This window comes from Artemia franciscana, chromosome 2 (assembly GCF_032884065.1).
Source record: "Artemia franciscana chromosome 2, ASM3288406v1, whole genome shotgun sequence".
NCBI lineage: Eukaryota > Metazoa > Arthropoda > Branchiopoda > Anostraca > Artemiidae > Artemia > Artemia franciscana.
The window spans coordinates 3,237,059-3,262,143 of NC_088864.1; the positions used below are offsets into that span (position 1 = coordinate 3,237,059).

General features: G+C 35.3%; 2 protein-coding genes across 2 annotated transcripts in view; one reads left to right on the forward strand and one right to left on the reverse strand.

The window, feature by feature from the left end:
* LOC136036161 (E3 ubiquitin-protein ligase UHRF1-like) overlaps window positions 1-25,085 on the reverse strand; it is a 178,392-nt gene that overhangs the window by 37,607 nt on the left and 115,700 nt on the right. The gene's annotated exons all lie outside the window — the stretch shown is intronic.
* Window positions 1-25,085, forward strand: part of LOC136036024 (activating signal cointegrator 1 complex subunit 3-like) — a gene marked incomplete at its 5' end in the record, with an annotated part of 61,933 nt that overhangs the window by 25,962 nt on the left and 10,886 nt on the right. Inside the window, 4 exon segments of the mRNA XM_065717954.1 lie at window positions 7,996-8,256; window positions 11,666-11,915; window positions 15,211-15,442; window positions 18,932-19,138. Of these exon segments, the coding sequence (XP_065574026.1) occupies window positions 7,996-8,256; window positions 11,666-11,915; window positions 15,211-15,442; window positions 18,932-19,138 (950 nt within the window).

Below are 25,085 nucleotides of genomic sequence, written 5' to 3' on the forward strand. Positions count from 1 at the left end.
CGTTTTTATATAGATAGATACAATACAAATTAACTGCGTAAAACTTGCGAATAAACAACATTCTTCGCTGTCCAATTGTCGCTGCATATAAATACATTGTCAGGTTTACCGACCCTCGAACATGCAACGTACAATTGTCCATGGGAAAAACAATCAGGATTAAGATCTATACCACATTTTTCTAATGATTGACCTTGAGCTTTGTTAATGGTGATTGCAAATACTAATCGAATTGGGAATTGCAATCTTTTAAATTGAAAAAGCAGATCCGTTGGAATCATGGGAATGCGAGGAATAAGAACAGCCTCACCCTCATAAGGCCCTGTCAAGATTGTGGCCTCTATTATGTTTTCCATTGTTTTTTTTTACGGCAAGTCGCGTGCCATTGCAAAGCTTTGGTGGGTTGATATTTCTTAAAAGTATTATTGGTACGCCTATTTTTAGTTGTAGCACGTGTGGTGGAAACCCTGAAGGATCTATGGAATTTAAAAATTCAGATGGATAATTAACCGCTTCATTTGGTTCCAAAACTGTGACGACTGACTTGTAAAGGACTGCCTGGTCTCGAATCTTGTTCAAAACAATATTGTTGATTTCGTGGACGTCTATATTTTTGGGTGCGAGAATCGCTCTTTCACTTAGCCATTTATTATTTTTATAATTTTTTAGAATATTCGGAAATACTTTTTCAATCAATTCATTTTTGGACGTCACTAAATTACAGAAATCAGCAGGTAGTTGTATACGTCCTGAAATTGAGTCTACTGTTTGACCAGAGTCATCGTTTTGCAATCGGACACGCATATTTGTAGTTAATTTTAATATTTTTACGTGTGCCTATAAATTAGAATTTTTTAGGCAAGCATTCATTTCGTCTGCAGGAGTTAAACTACGTAAAAATTGCGAATATACAACATTCTTGGCTTTCCCATTGTCTCTGCATATACAAAGCCGTATGTACTAATAATGACATCATATGCAAACGCTCTTTTTACAAACAAACAAACATGCATACATACAACTCGTTTTTATAGAGATAGATAGATAGATAGATAGATAAAATACAAATTAACTGCGTAAAACTTGCGAATATACAACATTCTTCGCTGTCCAATTGTCGCTGCATATAAATAGATTGTCAGGTTATATATATATATATATATATATATATATATATATATATATATATATATATATATATATATATATATATATATATATATACATATGCATATCATGAAAAGAGAAAGAAATCACCAATGCAACAGCACACACATAAAAAAAAAAAAATAATAATAAAAAAGAGAAAAGGAGAAAAGGAAGACTGTTATCCTAAATTAGTGATTAATATAGACCAGCACTTGAATGAGGCCTTAACCCTACTCATCCATACAATCACATAGGTCAAACAGCAAAGCCAAACACAATCAACTATAAAGAATAGTCCATTGACAGGCAGTCATGTCGTCAATAAGTATAAGTCGTCATTTACCAAACAATAGAAAAAATAATAAAGACAAATAATTCAGAGGCAACAACCCAACACAAGGGCTCATCAGGAGAATACACTGGCCTATAGGGTTTCGCCACTTTAAATTCTCTACCCAGCCAAGTTTTGTGGCTACCACAGAATATCCATGGCATCCCCGTGTCAGGTATCACCCCCAAAATACATGCCTATGAAAAAAAAAAAAAAAAAAACAGAAAATGTAAAACAACCAAGTAACACCAAAACAAGCCTATCCTGTTAATATATCCCTCTTTTTAGCAACAATAGGTAAACTAAATATGATAAAATTTACCATATCACAAATATTAACAAATTGCAAAAAAAAAAAAAAAAAAAAAAAAATTAAATGAACTAAACTGTTATAGAATTCATATTTACCATGTGGCTATATATATATATATGTGTGTGTGTGTGTGTGTGTGTGTGTGTGTGTGTGTGTGTGTGTGTGTGTGTGTGTGTGTGTGTGTGTGTGTGTGTGTGTGTGTGTGTGTATTTATATATATACATATATATATATATATATATATATATATATATATATATATATATATATATATATATATATATATATATATATGTATGTATATTGTTGTTTATAGGGTAAATATTTTAAGTGTTTTTGTGTTTAGAAATCTAATGATTAAGTAGTTTGCTTCATCCTTTAAAGGATCCGTCTCTTTTACATGCCATGGAGCTTTAATTGGGATTAGTGATTTTGTTTTTTGAATTATTTTTGTTGTTTGTTTGAAAAATGTATCTATCAATATGTATCTATGGAATTCTCATTTATCTCAAATGGTGTTCCTATTTCTCACAATCTTATTCTAATTTTGAAACTACTATTATTTAAACCTCATTTGCCACACTATCGGAAAAATTTTGAAATTTTGGAAATCAGGGCCATCATTTACGTGGAGGGAACGCCCCCCAATGTTTTGGTCACTTGGTAAAAAATAAATCGCTAAAAATAAATTTTTTCTTTTGTTCAGTAAATGTCACGAAAAAACTGACTTGTCATCCACAGAAATATCGAACTTGGTCGGTAAACGTAGCAGTCTTACCGACTCCTGCGATGATTTTACAGATGATGCTACAATTTTCCATTTGGTTAAACAAACAGTATTAAAATACTGACATGATATGTACCGAAATCTAGATCTCGGTTGGTAAATGCAGCGTTTTTACCGACTTGTGCAGTGATTTTACTTATTGTATTCAAAACGGACATCATGCTAATTATCGGCAGAAAAACAGTCGGTAAAAATGACCATCCCCCCCCCCCCCAACATTTTGGCTAGTAACGACACTGTCAAAATTCCGTATATTTAATAAAAAAAAATACATGGTGTAACTACAGAAAAATTCGCCAAAAAATCTTGATGTTTTGGGACGGTTACAGGATGGACCCCTCTATTTTGTGTTTTTGCCATTTTAGACGAGTTTCAAACTCGGAAAAAATGGAATAGTTTCCGATCTGCTCCTTTATTTTTAATAGTGAGTCACTTGACGTTGATGTCAAATACTATATTGAACTAATATAAAGAAACTAAGAAAATTTTTTATTGGAATTTCCCTTTAGAAGAAATGAAGTACAAGCTGTTTCTAATGGGCATTTGTGAAATTAATAAAAGCAGTGTATTCTGAATCAGTATGAGAATTAGATTGATTGCTGAACAGAATTAACTACAGTAGCTAAATGATTATGACATTATCAGAGTAGTCCTAACAAAAAATACAATTTTTTCCCAGAGTTAACACTGCTTCGTATTATAAGATGAATCTTGTGCTTTTTATCAGGGAATGTAATGGCTATTCAAAGAAAGTAACGGAGTAAGCAACCCAACCCGTCTTAGTTTGGTTAACAAAAGTCAACTAGATGCTACAGGAAATACCACGTAAATACTGTAGGATAATACTTCAGGAAATACCATGTAAAGACAACTGAATATTATCAAATCAACACGGTTGTAATATCATTTAATATTTAAATGGTCTAATAGACCCTGAGTGGTTAATCATTCTGTATAATCGCGTTGGTTTTCCTAACATAAAAATTCAGCCCATTCCAAATGCTGCCTATGCTTTTTTGTCGGGGAGTTATGGCTATCCTACGAAAGTAACGAAATGAGTAGTGCTGGCATTCTGGAACAGCTTCCGCAAATTGGGAAGTTCAAAATTATATGAGGCTGGCGCGATTTATAAGAATTTGGTCAAATTGTATAAAAAAAAAAAAAAACTAGACCTAGGTTGCTCGGGCAACTTGAAGTGTTGCGGCAACACTTTGACTAAAGTGTTGCGAGAACAACACTTTGGTTTTGGTCACATGACCAAAGGCTATTCCTCAGCGCTGAAAAAACAACAACAAAATAGTATCGAAAGAAGGGGCTAAATTGACTTTACAGCCAGTTGAACTTTATCCTTTTCAATCGTAGACATCGTGACGAATGAAACTCGGAACAATATCTTACATAATCTAGTTGGTATTATAAGGCTATCCCTAACTTTTCAGGATGAAAATACCATAGATGACATTCTATTAATTATTACGAAACTATCTCATTGTTTTATATTCTCGTATTTGCTTGTTTCTTCACTATCGGTTAAATGATGAAGTTGTCAGCCTATCGAAGTTTTTAAAACGGTATGTTCAAACAAGAACGCAATCAGTTATCACATGACCAAAACCTATTCCTCAGCTTTGAAAAAACAACAACTACAAAATAACATAGAAAGAAGGGACTAAATTGACTTTACAGCCAGTTGAACTTTATCCTTTTCAATCGTAGACATCCTGACGGATGAAAACTTGGAACAATATCTTATATAATCTAGTTGGTATTATAAAGCTATCCGTAACTTTTCAGGATTAAAATACCATAGGTGACACTAATTATTACGAAACTACCTCATTGTTTTACGTTATCGTTTGTACCCGTTGTGTAAACACTTAATTCTGTCAGATTTAAAGAGATTATAATGTGCACCAATTTACAAAAATTTCTAGCCCAAAGTGAGCAGATTCTTACTTACAAGTCCCTCTTCCTTGATAGACATCAAGTTCACCGGAAACAAATAAATGGGTACACCAACTAGCAAAAGTTGCAAACCCCTCATCGCTGAAGATGATTGTAGCCCAACAGTCGATTATTACTGACAAGTTCCCTACATGTCTTACCACTAGAACCAAATTGGTTTAACCTTCAAATACACCGGAAACAAATAATAGGTACACCAACTAGCAGAAGTGGCAAACCCCTCATTGCCGAAGATGATTATGAGCTAACAGCCCTTTCTCGCCCAGAGTAAACCGATTCTTACTTATAAGTCCTTTTCCGTAATAGGCATCAAGTTCACAGGAAATAAATAAATGGTTACACCAGCTAGTATAGTTGCAAACCCCTCATCGCTCAAGTTGACTGTAGCCTAACAGCATATTATTACTTACAACTCCCCTACATGTCTTACCACTGGAACCAAATTGGTTTTACCATCAAATACACTGGAAACGAATAATAAATACATCAACTAGCAAAAGTTGCTAATCCCTCATTGCCGAAGGTGATTATTGCCTAACAGCAGCCGGCTGTTGCTTACAAGTCCTCTACATGTCTCGTAATTTGTATCGGCCTAGATCTCGCTTCAGTTTGTACCTTACTACTGATACTGGTTTCAGTGTGTACCCTACCACTGAAGTTGTCAACCCCTTGAAATTTTCAAACTGGTATACCTCATGAAGGAATTTTGTACCAAAAAAGGGATGTCAGATACTTTGATCAGCTCATCAAGAGCTATTGATTGCCGTCGAAAAAAATATTCTATCGGTCTTAGTTCAAAAATTGATTTTTTTTTTTTTTTTTTTTGCCTTTGGCCAACTTTCTAACGTCACCACTTAGAAAGGAGCAAAGGATAAGCTCCAATTTCTTTAGCAATGTGAGAACTTTTATAGTTTATTAGTCACATACCATATCTCTACTGCAATCCCAAGTCCAAAAAACTGTATGATAAACTCAGATGAAATCATGAACAGAAATGGGTAGAAATAATAGATGGCAGCACTTTCGAACCCGCGGGAAACTGCCACATTTTTGCTTCGGTAAATTTTTCTATTTATCACTCAAAAGAAGGTGTATTGGCTGTGGGGCCGGGTGTCTGTCGCATATATTTAACACTTATAGATTTTAGTCCATCTTCAATTTGAAAGTGGTGCCTGCCTGCTTGAACAGAGCTTTCCACTCGAAAGCAGAAACATGGTTTGATGAAACGAAAGCTTGGCTGCAAAACTTCAGATACTCCTCTCTGACATAGGCTATATAACTCCACTTCACTTCACACACCATAGGCTCTGGCTCTTGGACAAGCAAAAACCATCCTTTTTGGCCCCAGGCAAGAGTTCTGTGGAGCTTTCCAAAATGTAATGTCATATTCATCAATCCGGCCTGAGTTCCACACTTTCTGTAAAAACCGCACAGGTTAGACCCTTACTATTTTCCAGGAATAAGCTGAGATCGGCGGCATAGAAAAAAAAAACGTTAAAAAAAGTTGAAAAAAGACTTATTGTCAGCATCAACAATCTTGTTAGTTCAATTACGTGCTGTTTTAGATAACTAAGCATCGTGGTGAAAGTTTGCAAGTATTCCGCGATTTGAGAGTGAAATCGTATTCCGCAAGGACCCAGAATTTTGGCCGATAAAAAGAAACAAACCCTCATACCATTTAGCGTAATTTTATGCGAGTGGTTTTTGCTGGTACCTTTCTTCTGTCTTCTGTTTCTTAGCAACAAAGAATTTCTTTATTTTCTGCTTGACATGTCCGCAGCTTTCCTGGGAACAAAAGTACCCTATTGTGCTTATTTGTCTTCACCGTCATTAACGGCCATTGAAAAAAAATAAGCTGGTTCAAATTTATTAAAGCACCAAGGACATCAAAATGAAAACTTTTTTGTCACCTGGATCTTTCTTAGGTCTATCTGTACTTGAAAACCAGGATTTTGTATGACCTTTCTTTTGGTTGTTATAAATATTAAAGGCCAGTCTTCTTTCGGACGAAGTTTCACCAAGTGTTTTCCAAAGCGAACCGTGAAAAAAAAAGATATTCGAAAACTAATTTGGTAAGTTCGATTATGCCGTTCACCCTAAAAAATTCAAAGATATTGCTGTAACCTGCAAATAAGTTATTTAAAGAGATGTCTTGAGTTTTCCAATTCGCGATATTTCATATTTGTGTTCCACGCAGTATGCCGCTAGTCAAACTAGTTATGGGTGAAACAAGGGTGGTTTCAGTCTGTCTTTGTTACATTTAAATATGTCTTCGTTTAAATATTTTTAAAGGATAAATATGGCAAAATAGGATAATTTGCCTTTCAAAAATATGCTCTAAAATGTAATTCAACAACTAATAATTTGAGGGGTTGAAAAATTTTAATGATAAGCAAATTAATGCCCAGCTTAGAGTTTTAACTATTCCACAATCCATACACTTCTTTCTCATTCCCATTTGTTAACAAGATGTTAGGGTTAGGCTATATGTGTTCGTCCAATCACGGAATGTTTACCTTGTTTACTGCCAAAAAATGGTCATGTTTTCCTTTTGTTACAGTAGTTGGGGAAGTTACAGTTCCTAAAGCTCCATGATATCACATTTTTGCTCATTTTCTGCTGAGTTTTATCACACACGTTTCTTATTTTTAAAATTGGTGGGTGCTTGTAAAAAACAAAACAAAACAAAACTTAATTATTGATTGTACCAAATTTTTTAAAACGTGTATGGTTGTGTAAGTTTTTACTTAACCAATTTAAGTAATTAGTTTTCAGTTTTAATGTCCTTTGTACTTTAATTGTACTGCGAAACGTTTGAAAAGGTGCGTTCAAAATCTTAATTACGTTTTCTTAGAATAAATTTCGAGAAGTAGGACAATTTCCTCTCAGGTCGCGATTTTGAGCATCCAGTGTTTTTCTTGTTGAACTGCTTCAGACGTAATGCTGCTTGGCTGGGGTACCTTCCGCCTATCTGCTTTTAAAAATATGTATTGTATTTTATTTGGCGTATGAAACTCATAAAAACGAGATTAACTAGCTAAAAAGTAACTCAGTAAAAAAAAATTGAAAAAATAAGAAGAATTAGACCTATTTAATCATTTTGACTGATTAATTTACTATTCTGGCAACCATTTTCAGACGTGTTTTTATGGGAATGCGTTCGGTTTCTGATTTTGTAAAGACAAACAAGAACGAAAATGATTTTTTAAGCTTAAAAAAATAATATAGATCACATTGTTATAGGCAATACCCATTTATGGTTGGGCATTGTATCCTTTTAGAACTTGAATTTGTGAAAAAGCTTTGATTAAGATTCCTTAAAAATGCATTTTCTTGGGTACCTCTGTCGAAAAATTCTCACAAACTAAAGCTGGGCTTTAGGTGAAAAAAAAAGAGTCATTCAATAATATAATATTTACAACAAAATATAACTTGTATATTATATTACAGGTGTTGCTGTCATATTAGTTCATGATATAAAGAAAGATTTTTATAAGAAGTGTCTCATTGAACCGTTTCCTGTGGAATCGGCCCTTCTTAAAGTGCTTCCCGAGAATTTGAATGCAGAAGTGGTGGCTGGAACGATATCATCAAAGCAAGATTGTCTTGACTATATGACAGGGACCTATATGTTCCGACGTTTGTACAAGAATCCCACTTATTATTGTCTGGACGTTGTTAACCCAGAGAATGTCAATAAGTTTCTTTCAAGTATGGGCATTTCTACCATTGAATTAATCAGAGCTGCTAGAGCCAATTAATCATTTTGCTGTAAGATTTATCGAACCTATAAGACCTGTTTAATCTGTTAGGTGTTAAACCCTTATCAGCAGCCTCTCTTGACACGTATACCAGAGAGTGTAATTCGCTTTTAGGTTGATCCATTATCGTAATTGATCCGTTATTGATACCTTTTGGTAATTGAGTTTGAGTCACATAGAGCCATATAGACCGTTCATTTGTAGTAAAAGTAATACACTGCAGTCACTTTAAACTGTCAAAAGATTTTCTTTTCATTACGACGTTAACTTGTTAAAAACCAAATTTAAGCAGCTTCTTCATCAACTTTTCATTTTCTTCTGTTTATCTTGCTAATTTTGTTTAAGTTGCTTTTTGATATGGATTTTGCATTAACTGTAGGTCTGAGTCTAAGTCAACACCATGACCTTGGGTGGAGGCCTTAGAATGTAAATTGATTGTCCCAATTAATCATGTAAATCTTAAACGACTACAATTTTTCAAACGAAATTTCTGAAAAATCTGCTGATTCCAGGTTTCTTTAAATACCCTATTTTATTGAAAAAAATTTGTCAAGGGAACGTTAAAAATTAAGTCTCTAAATATATGTTGAAGAGAGTATTCGTTGAGCATTAAACTTTGTAAACATGGAAAAAGAGAACAAATAGAGATTATGAACAAACAGAGATTATGATAATCTACGGCTGTAAATAATAGCCGAGAATGTTAACAAGTTCTTTTCTAGTAAAGCTGTTTTCGTCATTGAAGCCATTAAAGCCTGAAGAGCCAATCAACTTTACGAACAGTGGAACAGTTCAACCTGTCAAAGGAGCTTTCTTTCATTACAAAGTTAACTTATTAATATTAAGAATCAAATTTAAGCAGTAGCTTAATCAACTTCTCATTTTTTTCCTATTCTTTTTCTTATTCTGTGCTATTGAACTATCATATTTATTAAAGCTGCAAGAGCTATATAGTCAACTAGCCGTTAGTCATATTTGCCTCTCTTGACACATTTGCTAGGGACTGTAAGTAGATTTTTAGGCGGGGTCATATCGTAATTGACCTGTTAATTACGCCGTTCCACAATTGGGCCGTTCAGATGAACCATTTAGAGCCATTCCATTTATAGCAAAGTAATATACTGCAGTCAGTTCAACCTGTCAAAGGAGCTTTTTTTCATTACAAAGCTAACTTATTAATATTAAGAACCAAATTTAAGCAGTAGCTTAATCAACTTCTCATTTTTCTCCTATTCTTTTTCTTATTCTGTTTAAGTTACTGTCGATGTGGTTGTCTTTACCAGAGTAAACTAGTGATTTTCGGGGCGTTAAGATTGCACCGAGGCCTATATATGCTGGTGGTACGCCTCTGATTGGCACCACAATCACTTATTTATATCATCGTTGTTGATTTCATACTGCTACTATTATCAACTCTCTGCAGTACCAAGCCTCTGGGGCAAACACAAATGCACACACTCCTCCTCCATCCCAATCTATGTCTCCCCCTTTACACCCTGCCAGGAAGTTCCCAAAAAGTTTCTCTGAAATCCTTCCTTGTGATATTCTCCCATCCCAACCGCGGATGACCTGTTTTCCGTTTAGCCCTAGACCGTTTACCAATAAGTACAATCCTCGGCAATCTGTCATCCTTCGTCCGCAGAACGTGCCTTAGCTACCTCAACCTTTCTTTCATAGCCCTAGAAAGCGCAATCTAGTTTGCCGTTGTGTATCGCAAATTTACCAAAGATAAAAAACGATATTGTTTCTGTCTAAGATATGCTATACCATTAGTAAATATGTATATTATTATGTCGCTTTGTATTTTTGATTATTCCTATTATAAAAGTAAAAAGAAAATAAATAAAATTTTTACTCAGTACAGAGATAATCTACAATTTGTTTTTATTTTTATTTATTGGTTTGTCGTTTTTCACAAATGCCATCTTCCATTACCTTTTAGTCTGCGCAATTAGTTTTTATGTCAATTGGGATTGTTTAAAGGCCAGGTGTTCAGACTTAACTCTCCTGCAGGTAAGTTATAGAGCTTGGTATTGTTATATATAATTCTGAAATAAAGTCTATTCTGTTTTCCTGTCTGACCCATTCAATGCTGACTTTTTTTCTCTTTTTTCTGATCTTCTATATTACCTTCTAGTAGTGACTTAGTCAGAAGAAATTCTAAAATATAAGATGACCTGTTTTAAAAGTAGTATTGTCATTTCTTTTAAAATGACGTTCATTTTTGTTTTGTCTTGTCAAAAAATCTTGTTCTGTAAAAATTATTTTGTTCTAATGTTTTGCTCATGGCAAAGATTCTATTTTTCTTTTCATATTACCTGTTTTTTCAGTTTTTTGTTCTTTTTTTTGCATACAAGTATACATATGAAAAGTATCATACTTCTTAGAATAATGTTTTTTTTTAATTTATATGGATGTAATTCAAATTAATTTCGATTTCTATTTATCCTCTTGACCCTAAACAAAAAGGTCATGCTGCCATTTACCTGCCCTTAACATTTATAAAATTTTAACAATTTCTAAGTCATTTGTATTCATGTGATTAAGTCTAAAGTTTAGAAACCGAGGAGACTAATTAGGAAGCCAGTGTTCTGTTCGCGGTTTTACGGAGCAATTTTCTATTTCATATTCCAAAGGTTTTCGATGATTGGCACTAATTTAGTTTTGTAAACTTTATTTTTATCGATTGACTAGTTCGATTGGTCTCAAAAGATGAGATCGACTCCTAAAGTCAGCAAGTGAGAGAACGCCAGAACTGCCTCTCTGTAATCCATAGTTCTGTTAGAGGCTGTGGTTCTGTTAAAATAAGAAAATTTTGATTTTTTTGTGCATTACACACAACATGTCTGCTCACATAAATTAATAACTAATGCTCCGTAGCGAGTGATGATACTAGAAACGGGAGGAGGAGTTAGTCGTTAGAGTGATGTTGTGCTAGAATTGGGTCATTAACGTGTTGGAGCAAGAGATAGAAAAGTTTATTTTTCCTTGACAGAAATTTGAAGGAGTCGATGCCAGTTCTTAGTTGGAGTAACGTCATAGTTGTAGGAAAGAGCTATGACGTTACTCCAACTATTTATCCCCTTGGCCCTAACTAAATATTCAGGCAAAATTTTTCCCTGATATTTAAGCAAATCGCTATTCCATATTTTAACAGTAAGTCCTTAAAAAAGTTTTAACACCAGCGATTACAAATTTACCCTATAGTTTACTTAAGTAATACCTATAGTAAATGTTACCTATAGTAAATGTTATTTTACCTACTATATTGTTATCCTACCTATTTTACTCATAATTTCAAGACATGTATTTTTATTCGTAACGGTTGTTCTTCCTATTTTGATCTTAACTTTTCTTAGGAATCGTCGAAAAAGCCCTGCTGGATTTAGAGACAACTTCGTGTATCTCCATCGGAGAAGATAATCAGACAATTAACACAACTGTGCTTGGTCGAATCGCATCCGACTATTACCTTTCTCACTTAACAGTTGGACTATTCAATGATAAATTGAGCTCTAACTCTTCACAGCAGGATTTGTTGAAGATCTTGAGTGATGTTCATGAGTATGCCGAGCTGCCAGTCAGAGACAATGAAGATGAACAGAATGCGTAAGTCATTTCTTTGTATTTATGTAAATTCTGGTGCGCACACAAATCCATGACTATGGTATTTTTCTCGTTTGCAGGGGGGGGGGGGGGGTAAGAATGATGAAAGTGCAATGTCAGTCTACAATTCTTCTCTAACCTTGTATCTACTTTATCGTTTTGGGCTAACGCAAAACACTAGCCTACAGTTTTTTTTGTTTTTTTTTTTGGGGGGGGGGGGGGGGTGCTTCAACCCCTTCTTGGGATAGAGCGGTAACACCCCCTCCCCCTTTTTATGCTGGTATGCTCTATGAATTCTGGAATATAGAGCTGTAGTGACAGCTAGATCATACCTGCGTATTTACAGAGGTTATGTTCACCGGAACATCCTTTCCAACATTTGCAATGTTGAGAATCCTGAAAGTAGTTTTTTTCGAGTTGGAAGGGGTATAAAAACAAGGAAAGAGCACAAAAAAGTTATTTTCTTTTACGCCATTCTACTGTGATAGCCGTGAAGTAATATAGTCCGATATCTTAGGGTAAATTTTTCTTGACCAAAAATTTGTTTGTTGCTTTTATCTTCATATAATAAAGATCCCTCATTGAAGTATCGTTTGATGAAAAATTTACATTTATAAATATACAAAAATGAACGTTCCATACATAATTGTCCCAAGATAGATAAATAGATAGATATTTTATTTTAGCCCACCAATAATACGAAAATATGGCGGAGTACAAAGAGAAAAAAAAAGAGAATTAAAGAACAGCACGAAAAATAGTACTTCAAGAAATAACGATTATATATACATTATATGCGTTCGTGGCTCGTAGATACTGTTTGAAACAATCTCAAACCTAATACCTGCGTCTCGTTATATATTTATGTGTGCAAATAGAAGATTCAAAAAGTAATTTCCGAATTATACATAAATCTATTTAGCATAGTGACTTGTTTAAAAGAAGCAAGACTGCTCTATTTAAACTTCAAGATCTTCAATTGATCTTAAGATATTCATTAGATTTTAATCTAAGAAGTATGAACTTTCCATTTACACCTTAAAATCTTGAATTTAGGACCCTAATGCGGAAAAAAAGGTAAAGAATACGGCATTAGACTTTGCAGTCCCTACCAATGATACTGATCTCCGTTTCTTAGCCCTTCAGCCAGGAAGTGCAATGGGGGCTGGGGGCCAATCTTCCTGTGATTTTGCACACCATTCCTGTTTACCCTCCCCAGATTTTTCCAGTTACCCATTTAGAGCTGGATCGACTTTTAGAGCTGAGTTTACAGAGTCACGCCACTGATCCCCTTTCCAGACTAAATTATTGGTTACACTAGGATTCGAACGCTCGCCCTCTCAGACAAAGGATCCTGAATCCAGCGCATCAGTCCACTCGGCCAGGATGGCTCTAATGCGGAGTTATAGGCATAACTGCTGCTAAGTCAGTGTCGTTGATTTTGTCACTTAGTTGGTCGTAATTCTCACCAATCATTTCAAGAACGAGGTTTGGTCGAAGTGCATAAATATATTCTCTGCTCCCAAATTCTACGACTATGGTTATTTCAATTTGGTTCGAATTTTTTTTTTTTTTGGCCCTTAGTACGCACACACTGTTTTTGACAAAAAAAACTGGTGATTCTGAAGATTGGGATGATTTCTAACTAGCTATTTACATAAAAACGTAAATCACCTTGTGTTGAAATTTTCAAACGCATACGAGAAAGTGTGTTCAAGAATGAGTGAATATATAATTGTTAGAAGCAACAGCAATGAAAAACTGATTACTTTTGTAAGATTTAAGGGCTCTTAAATTTTATGATGTAAAACCTGAATATGAAAACCTACTAAACTTGGGCTTATATAGCTTACGAAGGAAATTTACAACATTTTAGGTGATACGATGAACACCTGGAAGATTATCTAAAAATAGACTGAAATATCCACCTTTGAATCGATCCTAAAAGAATGCTTTAAATAAATTAAAACGTAGAGAAAGAATGTATAATATTTTGTATTTGCTGGGCAACATAAAGGGGGGATTGGGCAACATAAGTGAGAATTGCCTTAGACTCCACTTGAATATTGCTAATGAACATGAAACCCAAATATAAATATGGATCTGTAATAAAGGGAATTTGGATCTGTAATTTCGTAAATCAACATGTATTGTAATTGTCCTGTGCAAGTGAGAAAGTGCGGTCAAGAATTGAGTGAATAGCTAGTTGTTAAAAATGTGCTGCAAAGAGAAACTGATTACTTCTCTATGGCTTCCTATCAATTTGTAGGATTTTGCTGATAATTTTGTTATAATAATAAACGTTTAACAACAGCAAATGGATTGAAACTCATCGTATTTAAGATACGGTAAGAGTAGTTGCGATTTTCCAACAAAACGCCTGCGATTTTCAAAGTAATTTTGTGGATTTTTTTTCTCTGCAAATTAGATGCGAAGTTTTAATTCAATTTTTCTGCAAATCGTAGCAGGTGAGAACTGAGGGGTTAAAATTGTCTGCAATGCGCGGCATTGCAGCAGGTTTGTGCAAAACGCAGTGGGTGAGAACTGGGGCTGGACAGATTTTACATAAATCTATCCTGATATATTTTATAGACATTAAAGAATATATATTCTTTCTAAAAATGCTTAGATTTAAGGGTTCCTTAGGCAGCTGACTAGGATCGGTATATTCGCAAAGATCCTAAAAGCCTGTGCTGGTTTCAAATGGGTCGTGACCAGTTCATTCGCAATTGCTTTATTGAAATGACACGCAAGCTTTTAGAGGACTCATGGGGACGTCAGCCTCATTATAATTTGTGTCAGTGTTTATGTCCATTTTATGGTTTATTTGATTATTGTTTTAATTTCTCTTCGTTTTAGGTTTGACTTGTTATATAACTTTATTTCTGTCTATTTTAACGTATTAATTTTATTTCACTGTAAAAAAAAACAAGCTTTTCTCAGACGTATTTTTAACTAATTAGGGCTTAGGGACAAATGTGGCACTATATAGGACATTGAGCTCTCAGGGGAAGGGACTCAAGCTTCAGATGTTTTTTTCTTTAAGACCACCATTTTTTTCTTGTTTTTTAATCAGCCGTTTTAGAACTATTGCATTCTTGTTTTAGCTAATTGTTTTACGTTCTTGTTTTGTGAATTACGAATAATTTGAACAAGACGCATGGCGAGCGGAAACACATCGTTTTCCTTTACTTCTTTTACTTTTGGTTAGAATTTGGTACCTAGCGACTACCATTCAGATCGATGATGAGATCAAACTATCTTGAAAACTAACGTTTATTTTAATTCTCCATTATAGAGAACTTGCAAAATTATGTCCTTATAAAGTGAACCAACACACCTTGGATTCCCCGCATACAAAAGCTCACCTTTTATTTCAAGCGCACTTCAGTCGTTTGTCGCTTCCCAGTTCATTCTATCACACTGACACTAAATCTGTTTTGGACCAAGCTATAAGAATCCTTCAAGCTATGCTAGATGTGGCTGCTGATAGAGGATGGCTTGAAACTGCGCTAAGAATACAGCAACTCGTAAGTTTTACTAATCCTGTTTTTTTTTTTTTTTTTTTTTTTACACAGAGGGTGAAAATAGTGAAATTACTGAAACGCATAATTCGTATTCTACAAAGTCTATATATAATATATATATATATATATATATATATATATATATATATATATATATATATATATTTATATATATATTAGATTTTCAGAGTCGCTGTTCTAATGCCTGAATATAGATCTACGTTATGTACAAAATTTGCTGATTTAACTATACTTGTAAAATTCAATAAATAGAAATGTTCTAAATATAATTACGTAGAAATTGGCAGAGCTTGGGAGCATAAAAAGGGTAGTATTTCATTACTTATGGTTCAACTATAACACCCTTAAAAAGACTTAAAAAAACTAAAAAAGAAATCATTAGCTTATGGTTCACTCAATAAGGATCAATCATACAAAGGAAAAGAATGATTTCACAGCATGAATATATAACCCTAGACTTGGTATCAAACACCAGAAATTAATCTTCCAGTTCCTTCAACATTGAATTGAAGGTTGTATGTTTTTTTTTTTCAATTCCAGTAAAGACAAAAGAGATCATATTCTTGGGATTGGCATGAATGAAGTCCAGTCTTCCAGTTTTATTCAGAAGAGGGATAATCTGCACAAGGAGTTTTCAACCCCCTAGCTCTTCTTCATTTGAAGGAATATATTCCAACTACGTATTCAATACATCGGAGCATGGTGGCAAGAAGTCGAGCTTGATAGTGACGGACCGGTTCTTATAGGACCGAAAGCCTTTCTCATATTTATAAAATTCCTATGAAGCAAACCTAATTAATACCATATTCTAGAAATTTGTGTATAACTCTAGCGTAAATAGTGAAATCTGAGGGCACTATTGTCCCCCTTGAGTGCAATAATAAAAAGATCGTATCTTTTTTTTAATCATTTTCAATGAAACTAAGGGGCAATGTTAAAATTTAAATAAACTAGACTTACGTTGCCTGAGCAACGTGAAGTGTTGCTGCAACCTTTGTCCGGCTTCGCCGAATAAATTGTTGCGAGAGCAACACTTTGGTTTTGTTTCTTTGCTATCGGTTAAACGCGGAAGTTGTCAGCCTATCGAAGCTTTTAAAACTTTATGTTTAAAGAAGAACGCGATCAGTAATCACATGATCAAAGGCTATTCCTCAGCGTTGAAAAAACAACAATAACAAAGGAATATCGAAAGAAGGAACTAAATTGATTTTGCAGCCAGTTGAACTTTATCCTTTTCAATCGTAGAAATCGCGACGGATCAAGACTTGGAACAATATCTTATATAATCTAGTTGGTATTGTAAAGCTATCCGTAACTTTTCAGGATCAAAATACCATAGATGACACTATTAATTATTACGAAACTGCCTCGTTGTTTTGCGTTATCGTTTGTACCCGTTGCATAAACACTTAATTCTAGGTTATAGTGAGTATGGGTAGGCTACACCAACTAGCAAAAGTTACAAACCCCTCTTCACTGAAGATGATTTTTGCCTAACAGACGATTATTACTTACAAGTCCCTACATGTCTTACCACTGGAACCAACTCGGTCTTATCATCAAACACACTGGAAACAAATAATAGGTACACTAAATAACAAAATCTGCAAACCCCTCACTGCCAAAGATGATTATGAGCTAACAGCTGACCTTTCCTTAAAAGTCCCCTACATGTCTCACAATTAGTATCGGCTTATTTTTGGTTTCAGTGTGTACCCTACCACTGAAGTTGTCAACCCCTTGAAACTTTCAAAATAGTATATCTCATGAAGGAATTTTTGTATAAAAAAAATGGATGACATATACTTTGATCAGCTCATCAAGAGCTACCGATTTTCGTCGAGAAAAAAAAATTCTATCTGTCTTAGTTCAAAAGTTGATATTTTTTTTGCCGTAGGCCAACTTTCTCATGTCACCACTTAGAAAGGAGCAAAGGATAAGCTCCAATTTCTTTAGCAATGACAGAACTTTAAAGTTTAAAAGGTACATCTGATAACATTTCTCTAGCTCAATCCCAAGTCCGAAAAAACAAATGATAAACCCTGTGAAAATCACGGCAGTACTTTCGGACCCGTGGGAAAATGCCGCTTTTTTGCTTCTGTAAATTTTACTATTTATCACTAAAAGAAGATATATTGGCTGTGGGGCCGGGTTTTTCTAAAATCTTATAGATTTTAGTCCATCTTCAATTTGAAAGCGGGGCCTGCCTGCTTGCCTGCTAGAACGGAGCTTTCCACTTGAAAGCAGAAACAAGGTTTGATGAAACGAAAGCTTGGCTGCACAACTTCAGATACTCCTCTCTGACATAGGCTACATAACTCCACTTCACTTCGCACACCATAGGCTCTGGCTCGTGGACAAGCAAAAACCATCCTTTTTGGTCCCAGGTAAGAGTTCTGCGGAGCTTTCCAAAATGTAATGCCATATTCATCAATCTGGCCTGAGGTCCACACTTTCCGTAAAAACCGCACAGGTTAGACCCTTACCAGTTTCAAGGAATAAGCCATCATCGGCGGCATAGGAAAAAAAAAAAAGGACAAAACCAAAGTGTTGCTCTCGCAACACAGAAACATTTTCTTTTATATGACAAAGGATGTTGCTAGTTCACTGAACACCCTGCTCTTTACGCTGAAGCTTGAATTTTTTCTCTGTGGTTTAACAGCGAATGAGCTAACGCAACAAGAAAGTCATAAAAACATTGAATTTTGTGCCAAGGTGTTCAGATTTATTCATTTTGTGTTAAATAATGATATTTTCCGTTTGTTCTACAATGTATTGTTCATTTTATTAACACAGACTTCACGTCCACTTTAAATTGAGTTCTATGGGGAAAAAATCAAAAGGGGATCAGTTAGCAGAATACTTGAACTACCACTTGCCTATATTTTTCTGCACTAGAATTCTTTTAGAAAAGCATTAGAATGGGTGACAGCCACGTTTATATACAGGACAATGGCTGTTCGTTTTAAATTGTAAAGTCACTCTGCACTTTAATTGTAACTTTTTTATGAAAATTTATCTGAAATATTATATTAACTATAACCATTTAACAGTGTTTTGTTTTGCAAACTTTTAAAGACATGCAATAATTACAGGACATTATTGAACTACGTGCTGTATTTCTTATACATTCTCTTTCTTCTTTTTTTTAACTTAATTTCGCTCCTGTGGAGCTATAAAAAATTTGAGGTATAACCTTTGTCATTGACCAATGTTTGAAGGAAAAAGATTTGATAGATGAATCAGGCTTTAAACTGAAATAGTCTTCAAAGAGAAATACTAAAAAAGTTATTTACTCTCCCTGTTTTTCAATGGTTTCCCTTCGAATACTTTAAATTGTGTAGGCTATTCGAGTTTTAATATGGTTTCCTCACCGTTCCTTTTACAAGGAAGGCCAGTGTCTTAACAAAATGCTATTTATTTTTTAGCCCTAATTTTTCTGTTTTGTCAAATTGTATATTTATGTTTAAGGTTCAAATGGTAATTCAAGGTAGGTGGATACACACATCTGTGTTAATTTTACCACATTTGGACTTGCCACATATTCCAGCTCTAAAAAGAATATGTAATACCAACCATACACCTTCACTACTTGAGCTGATTTTTTCTGTTGGTGGCAAGATGGAAAAGCTTTCAAAAGAGCTTAGTGACGACCTAGAACCGACAAAGATGGAAGAGGTTAGTAATGCTGTTATTAATTATGTGCCCAACTTTTTTTTCAAATGGGATAATTTTAGAGGAAGGCGATGTTTGAAATTTTTCTAGACGCCTGAAAAATTCTCCCTTATCAAGAACAACTAATTGCTTAATTACGAATTACCAAGCCTTTATTGGAGACGTAAACGAGGGGGCATCATTGCTACCCCCAGATGTGTTTCTCAGTAAATACTTTCCGCTTAAACCACAGCCCTTTCCTGCAGCTACTTGAAGAAAACTATCAAGGTGCTATGTCAATCATGTTTAACAATTTTCTCTTCTCCAATAAAGCTACAAAAACTTGTAGTGCTACGACGATGAAGGGATGGCCCGAACTGAAATTACATACCTTCAATGCCAAAGGGGATTCTCAATGGAGTAATGGACGCACAGTTTGGATACCAAGGAGTCATCTCTCATTTATTAATATTATCACTTGAAATTATGGAGCCTACAAGCATCAAACCCTTAGGTGGCTTCAAGTTACAGTTTAAGTTAAAATTAGAATGTTGTGGTTTCTTGCAAACTCTAATCTCCTTTCTTCTTACCTCTTGTCGTAGATATTATATATGCCATATGTATTATCTTGCCATAATATTGAAGCATATTGAAATGTTTCAACACAGAACTTCCACTGAAAAAAAAAATTACCAAGTCAAAATGCTCGAGGGATGTGGGTCCTTGGGACCAATTCCTTCCCCCTGTTTTAGGTCTGTTTCTGAATGTTCAATTGTTTGTTTGTTGTAAAAATGCCCACAACTATTCGATTTTAATTCAAGATCAAACTTAATGCCCATGACTGTTCGATTCTAATTCAAAATCAAACTTGATGCCCACAACTATTCGATTTTAATTCAAAATCAACGGACTCGGTCGAGTCCGAGGACCACGGACCTCGTTTTGATAAAAACTTTCCCTGAGATTCTAATTCAAAATCAAGATCAAATTCAAGACTTATCTATTAAAAAATGAACTAACATCATTTTTATACAATCCTAATAAGGGGTTAAGGCCAGATTTGCCTCTCACTCAATTGGACTATCTTCTTGGCTTTTTCTACAATTAGCCATGACAAGATGCCCACAACTATTTGATTTTAATTCAAATTACACAAAGCGCAATTCTTTCCTTGAGACAGTTTTATTATGCTTCTATTTCAACTTAATGGCCCTGAATTTTAACATGTATTTACTTCTTTTGCGCTCAGTCTTTTCCTTTAATCATTTTTTAAGTATTATTATTTTGTATTTGAAAGACCAAGAATTCCATAGCATAAAAAAAGATACTCATCCATGTTCCAAGAGAAAATCATTGTACAAATATTTGAGCCCAAAAAAGCGGGATTAATCTTTAACATTTGGTATAAAATGTTGTAATCAACCTCAAGGAAAGTTTTCTAACCTTTTAAAGTTAAAATTTTCAAATTTTTTCAAACAAAATTTTCAAAAAATCATTTTTGTGTATGAATCAAAATTATTGATCATGGGAGAACATATTCTGAACATATTTTCAGATTCAGTTAAGATCTATTAAATAGTCTAAAGGACAGACAAATTAACAGCCAACCACAATCCAAATGACAATAATTCGTAACCCAAGTTGCATCTATTATGACAATAAATATTGTGAGATGGACAAAATTGCATCTTCATTTAAAGTTTTGTGACCTTTGAAAACAAATGTCAATACTCAGAAGGTATAAAACATGCCAGTTCTATGACATGACATTTTATGACATTCTTTAAAAGTTACTAGAGTGATGTTACCCCAGTCCCTTAGTAAATAATGAATGTGAAATCTAAGGGACTTATATAATCTGGAAACAAATATTTATTGGCATCCCAATTTGAGCTTGATACCAATCTGGAGGTGAAAGCATTTAATAGTTTTCACCAACACTAATCACAAAAAGAAAAATGTTAAAACAAAGCATACCATGTGTGAGCAATTCGTGATCTACATTATAAATTATACGGGCTGCTTTCCAGATTGCTATTATAAATGTTATTTAATTCTTCTATTTATACTGTGATTTGATTTATATTTTAATTTATTTTTGTTCTGGTTGCACACATATATTCAGATTTTAGCTATTCTTATGATCTTTTTGTTACATTTGTTGGCATTTTTGCTGTGCCGAATTGATTTGTAGTTTATCTAATTCTTGCAGTGGAAATTTTGGCTAACACTCTTGAAACTAGAATTTTACCTGCATATTTTGCTTTAAAGGTTTTTGTTGCAATTTTTGGAGCCAGATTTTTTTTTTAAGAAACACCGGTACCCATCCCTTCTTCTCCTACTTTGCCAAAAAATATCCCTTTGCTACCTTCCCCCTCATACAGAAGCCGTATTCCCTCCCCACATACAGTTCTTGCCGTATACCTCCCCTATCTACCAATAAACCAACAACTCCTCGAGTTGTTGGTTTATCCTCAATTAACTTTTTCCAAGTTAATTATGACTAAATATTACTGCCCTGAGTGTAGAAACCCAGCAACTAGTGGGACAGTCCAGTGCACCAAATGCAGTCAATGGTGGCACCCTAAGTGTGCAAGGATCACGCTTGGAGCAAGAGAGAAACTACCGGTATGGTTGTGCTTAAATTGTGACTTCCCCACTTCACCTTCATTTACTAGCGGTATGAAAATTCCGTGCAAAGTTACGCCACAAGCGAGCCTTAGACCTAGACTCTTTGTCAAAAACACACCCATAGTCACACCAGGGAATTCTAATCCCAAAACTAAGACAGTAACTAGGCCCAGCAGTGAGGATAAAACTCCATGCACGAATTGTTCTGAATACGTTAATGAAGTCTCAGCTTTAACTAACAGATGTTCCGTTCTTGAGAATCAACTCTCAGCTATTCAGAATGAACTATTACCCCTAAGAAATGCCCACGAATCACTCCAATCTGATTTACGTAACCTTCAGAACTTAACTGACGAAAAAACAACAATTATTGACTCCCTAATGATGCAGTTAAATCAGTTGGGAATCCTTTCACCCATTCCACCCGTGAAATTACGCTCGTCTCCCTTTAGCTCTGAAATGAATAATTCTATACAAGCCCCGAGCAATCAGATTTGTAACTCATTAAGTGACGTAAAAAGTGCATGCTGTGTGAGAATGATCCTCGATAACGAGATTCAGGAAAGTGTTAAATTAGCTGACGTAAGGTTAACTGACGAGAATAAGTTTCGTAACATTCAACCGACTGAAGATGAACCGTTAATTGTTTTCGAGAAAATAGTTCAACAAAAAGTTAAGTCCTTAACTAGTAAAGGACGTAATATGATATGCAGGTTTTTTGTGAAAGAGGCTCCCAAATTTAACAAGATATGTCGGTATTTTAATGAAAGTGGTTTCTGTAAGCACAGAAAAAAGTGTCGTTTTTACATATATGTCCGCGTTTTATTTCGAAAACTTGCAGTAATAATGAGTGTAATTTTGACCACGTTGATTTATGTTGTGTTTTATCATGTACTGAAAAAGAATGCGTTTTCGCGCATGCGTGTTGCGGTACATCAAAAAGACGTAGCTCCAATCATACCAATCGACAGGAAAATGCTTTTCTGGATCCAAACCCGGCATCAAAAAATTTAATTGGACGGGGGTTACGAATTCAAAAACATTGCGATTACAACTTTTGCGGACCTGCGTGGCCCCCCTTACCAACAATCCCTCCCGTACATCAACATACCCCCAACCAAGCGTGTGTTGCGCCTTCTCGGTCGGTCGGAATGTTTTTCCAGGATCCGCTACCTCAGCAACATCAACTTTTCTATCTCCCCCCAAAAGATAACGTCCCCAAGCCCCCCGACAGTGTTTCAAATCTCCGTACCTCCCCCCTCCTGTCCACCCTTACAGCCCTCACTGGCGTGGGTACAACTTCTTTCGTTTCAGCCGAAATTCCAGTACTGAATAAGTTTGAGCCCCTGGTTGGTGTGGGTAATCCTGATGACAGCCTCGCCCACCAGGGAAACAACATATTCTTACAAAGACCTACAACGAGAGCATCAAACACCACTAAGGTAAAGTATTATAATTCTGATGTTTTTTCCTTCCCTAGGTTTATTTACGCAAATGCTGAAAGTTAAAATTTTGATAAAGTGGCTGAGTTAGAAAGTCTAGCTCAGGCAACAAAGGCATTTGTCCTAATGGTTTCTGAAGTTCATCGACAAAACTCAGAACTCCTGAAAATAGGTGGTTTTGATGAGTTTATAAAAATACGACCTGATGACCATCCACTGGGGAAAAAAGGTGGCAGAGTTCTTATTTATGCCCATGAAATTTTAAAAGCAGCTATACTTGATGTCCCTTTTTTAACTGAGTACGACGAAATAATGTGGGTCATTCTAAAACCACGACGTCTCCCCTGGAAATTCACTGGTATTGCTCTCTGCATGTATTATTACTCGCCGGGTCAGACGAGTGAATACCGCCAAGTATTCGTAGAAAAGCTACAACTCAGTATGGATTTTGTTTTGGGCAAATACCCATCATGCGGAATTTTCATGATGGGCGATGCCAATGAATTACAGCTCCATCACCTGGACGCCGGAATCGGCCTGAAGCAGCTCGTCAATTTTCCCACAACCAAAAATGGCACCTCCCTTGACCGAATTTCCACAAATATGCACGAATTTTACAACATACCTGTCACCGGGGCTCCAATTGGAGGAAGTTACCACTTTTCTCTTGAACTTAACCCCACCTGTTCCATTAAAATCGATTACACTACAACTGTAACTATCAGTCGACCAATCACAAGTGAGGGACTTCTGACTTTTGGCCAAAGGTTAAGCTGCGAGAAATGGGACAAATTTCAAGAGGTTAAAAGAAGCAACGAAAAAGCTACTATTTTCCAAGAAACCTTGCTTCAAAATTACAAGGCCTGTTTTCCTGAGAAGTCAACCAAACGTGTCTCGTCAGATCGACCATATATGACACAAGAAGTTAAGAAAATGGTAATGGCAAAGAGATGGCTTTTGCGTCATGGTAATACCCAACAAGCCAACAGGTTGAAAAACAAACTAAGAAAAGTCAATCGAAAACACGCGAACAAATATGTAGAACGTAAAGTTAATCATCTGTTCGAGTCCAAACCAAGCCAGTGGTACAACCGAATCAAAAGGATGACAGGCAAGGTGGAAAAAGGAGTCGATTTTGGCATTGATGAAGATGACGTCGTAACAGCCAACTCCCTAAATAAACATCTGGGTAACATTGTGCAATCCCTCCCGCCTTTGCTGAGCGTGGAAATACTCACCCCTCCTCCTGAGTCTTTTGATTTCCCTTTGATATCAGAGTCCCAGGTGTTTTTCAAATTAAAAAGGCTTAAAGGAACAAGCATTACCCCTGTAGATATTCCTGTTGATCTCATCAAAGAATTTCCAGATTATCTTAGTGGCCCCCTAACACTCCTTTTTAATCAGGTGACAAAAACAGGTGAGCATCCATCAATTTGGAAAAATGGGTTCATTACACCAATACCAAAGAAAGATGCGCCCAATGATTTTTCGGGTGTCCGACCGATCACTATGACACCCATTTTTAGCAAAGTGTATGAAAGTTTTGTTGCAGCATGGCTGAAAGACCGTATTCTAGACAAAATTGATCCGAGGCAGTTTGGAAATATGCCGAACACATCTACATCTCATTACTTAGTAAGTATAATTGACAGTATTTTGCAAAAACTCGATACACCAGATTCTTGGATTAATCTTATTGCAATAGATCTAAGAAAAGCTTTTGATTTAATTTGCCACAATATTCTTGTAAAAAAACTTTTTGGACTAGGTGTACATTCATTCCTTGTGCGTTTGATTACTAGTTTTCTTTCTGGTAGATGTCAACGGACAAAATATAAGTCCACCTACTCCGAGCCACTGCCCATTTTTTGTGGAGGTCCCCAAGGTACCCTCTTGGG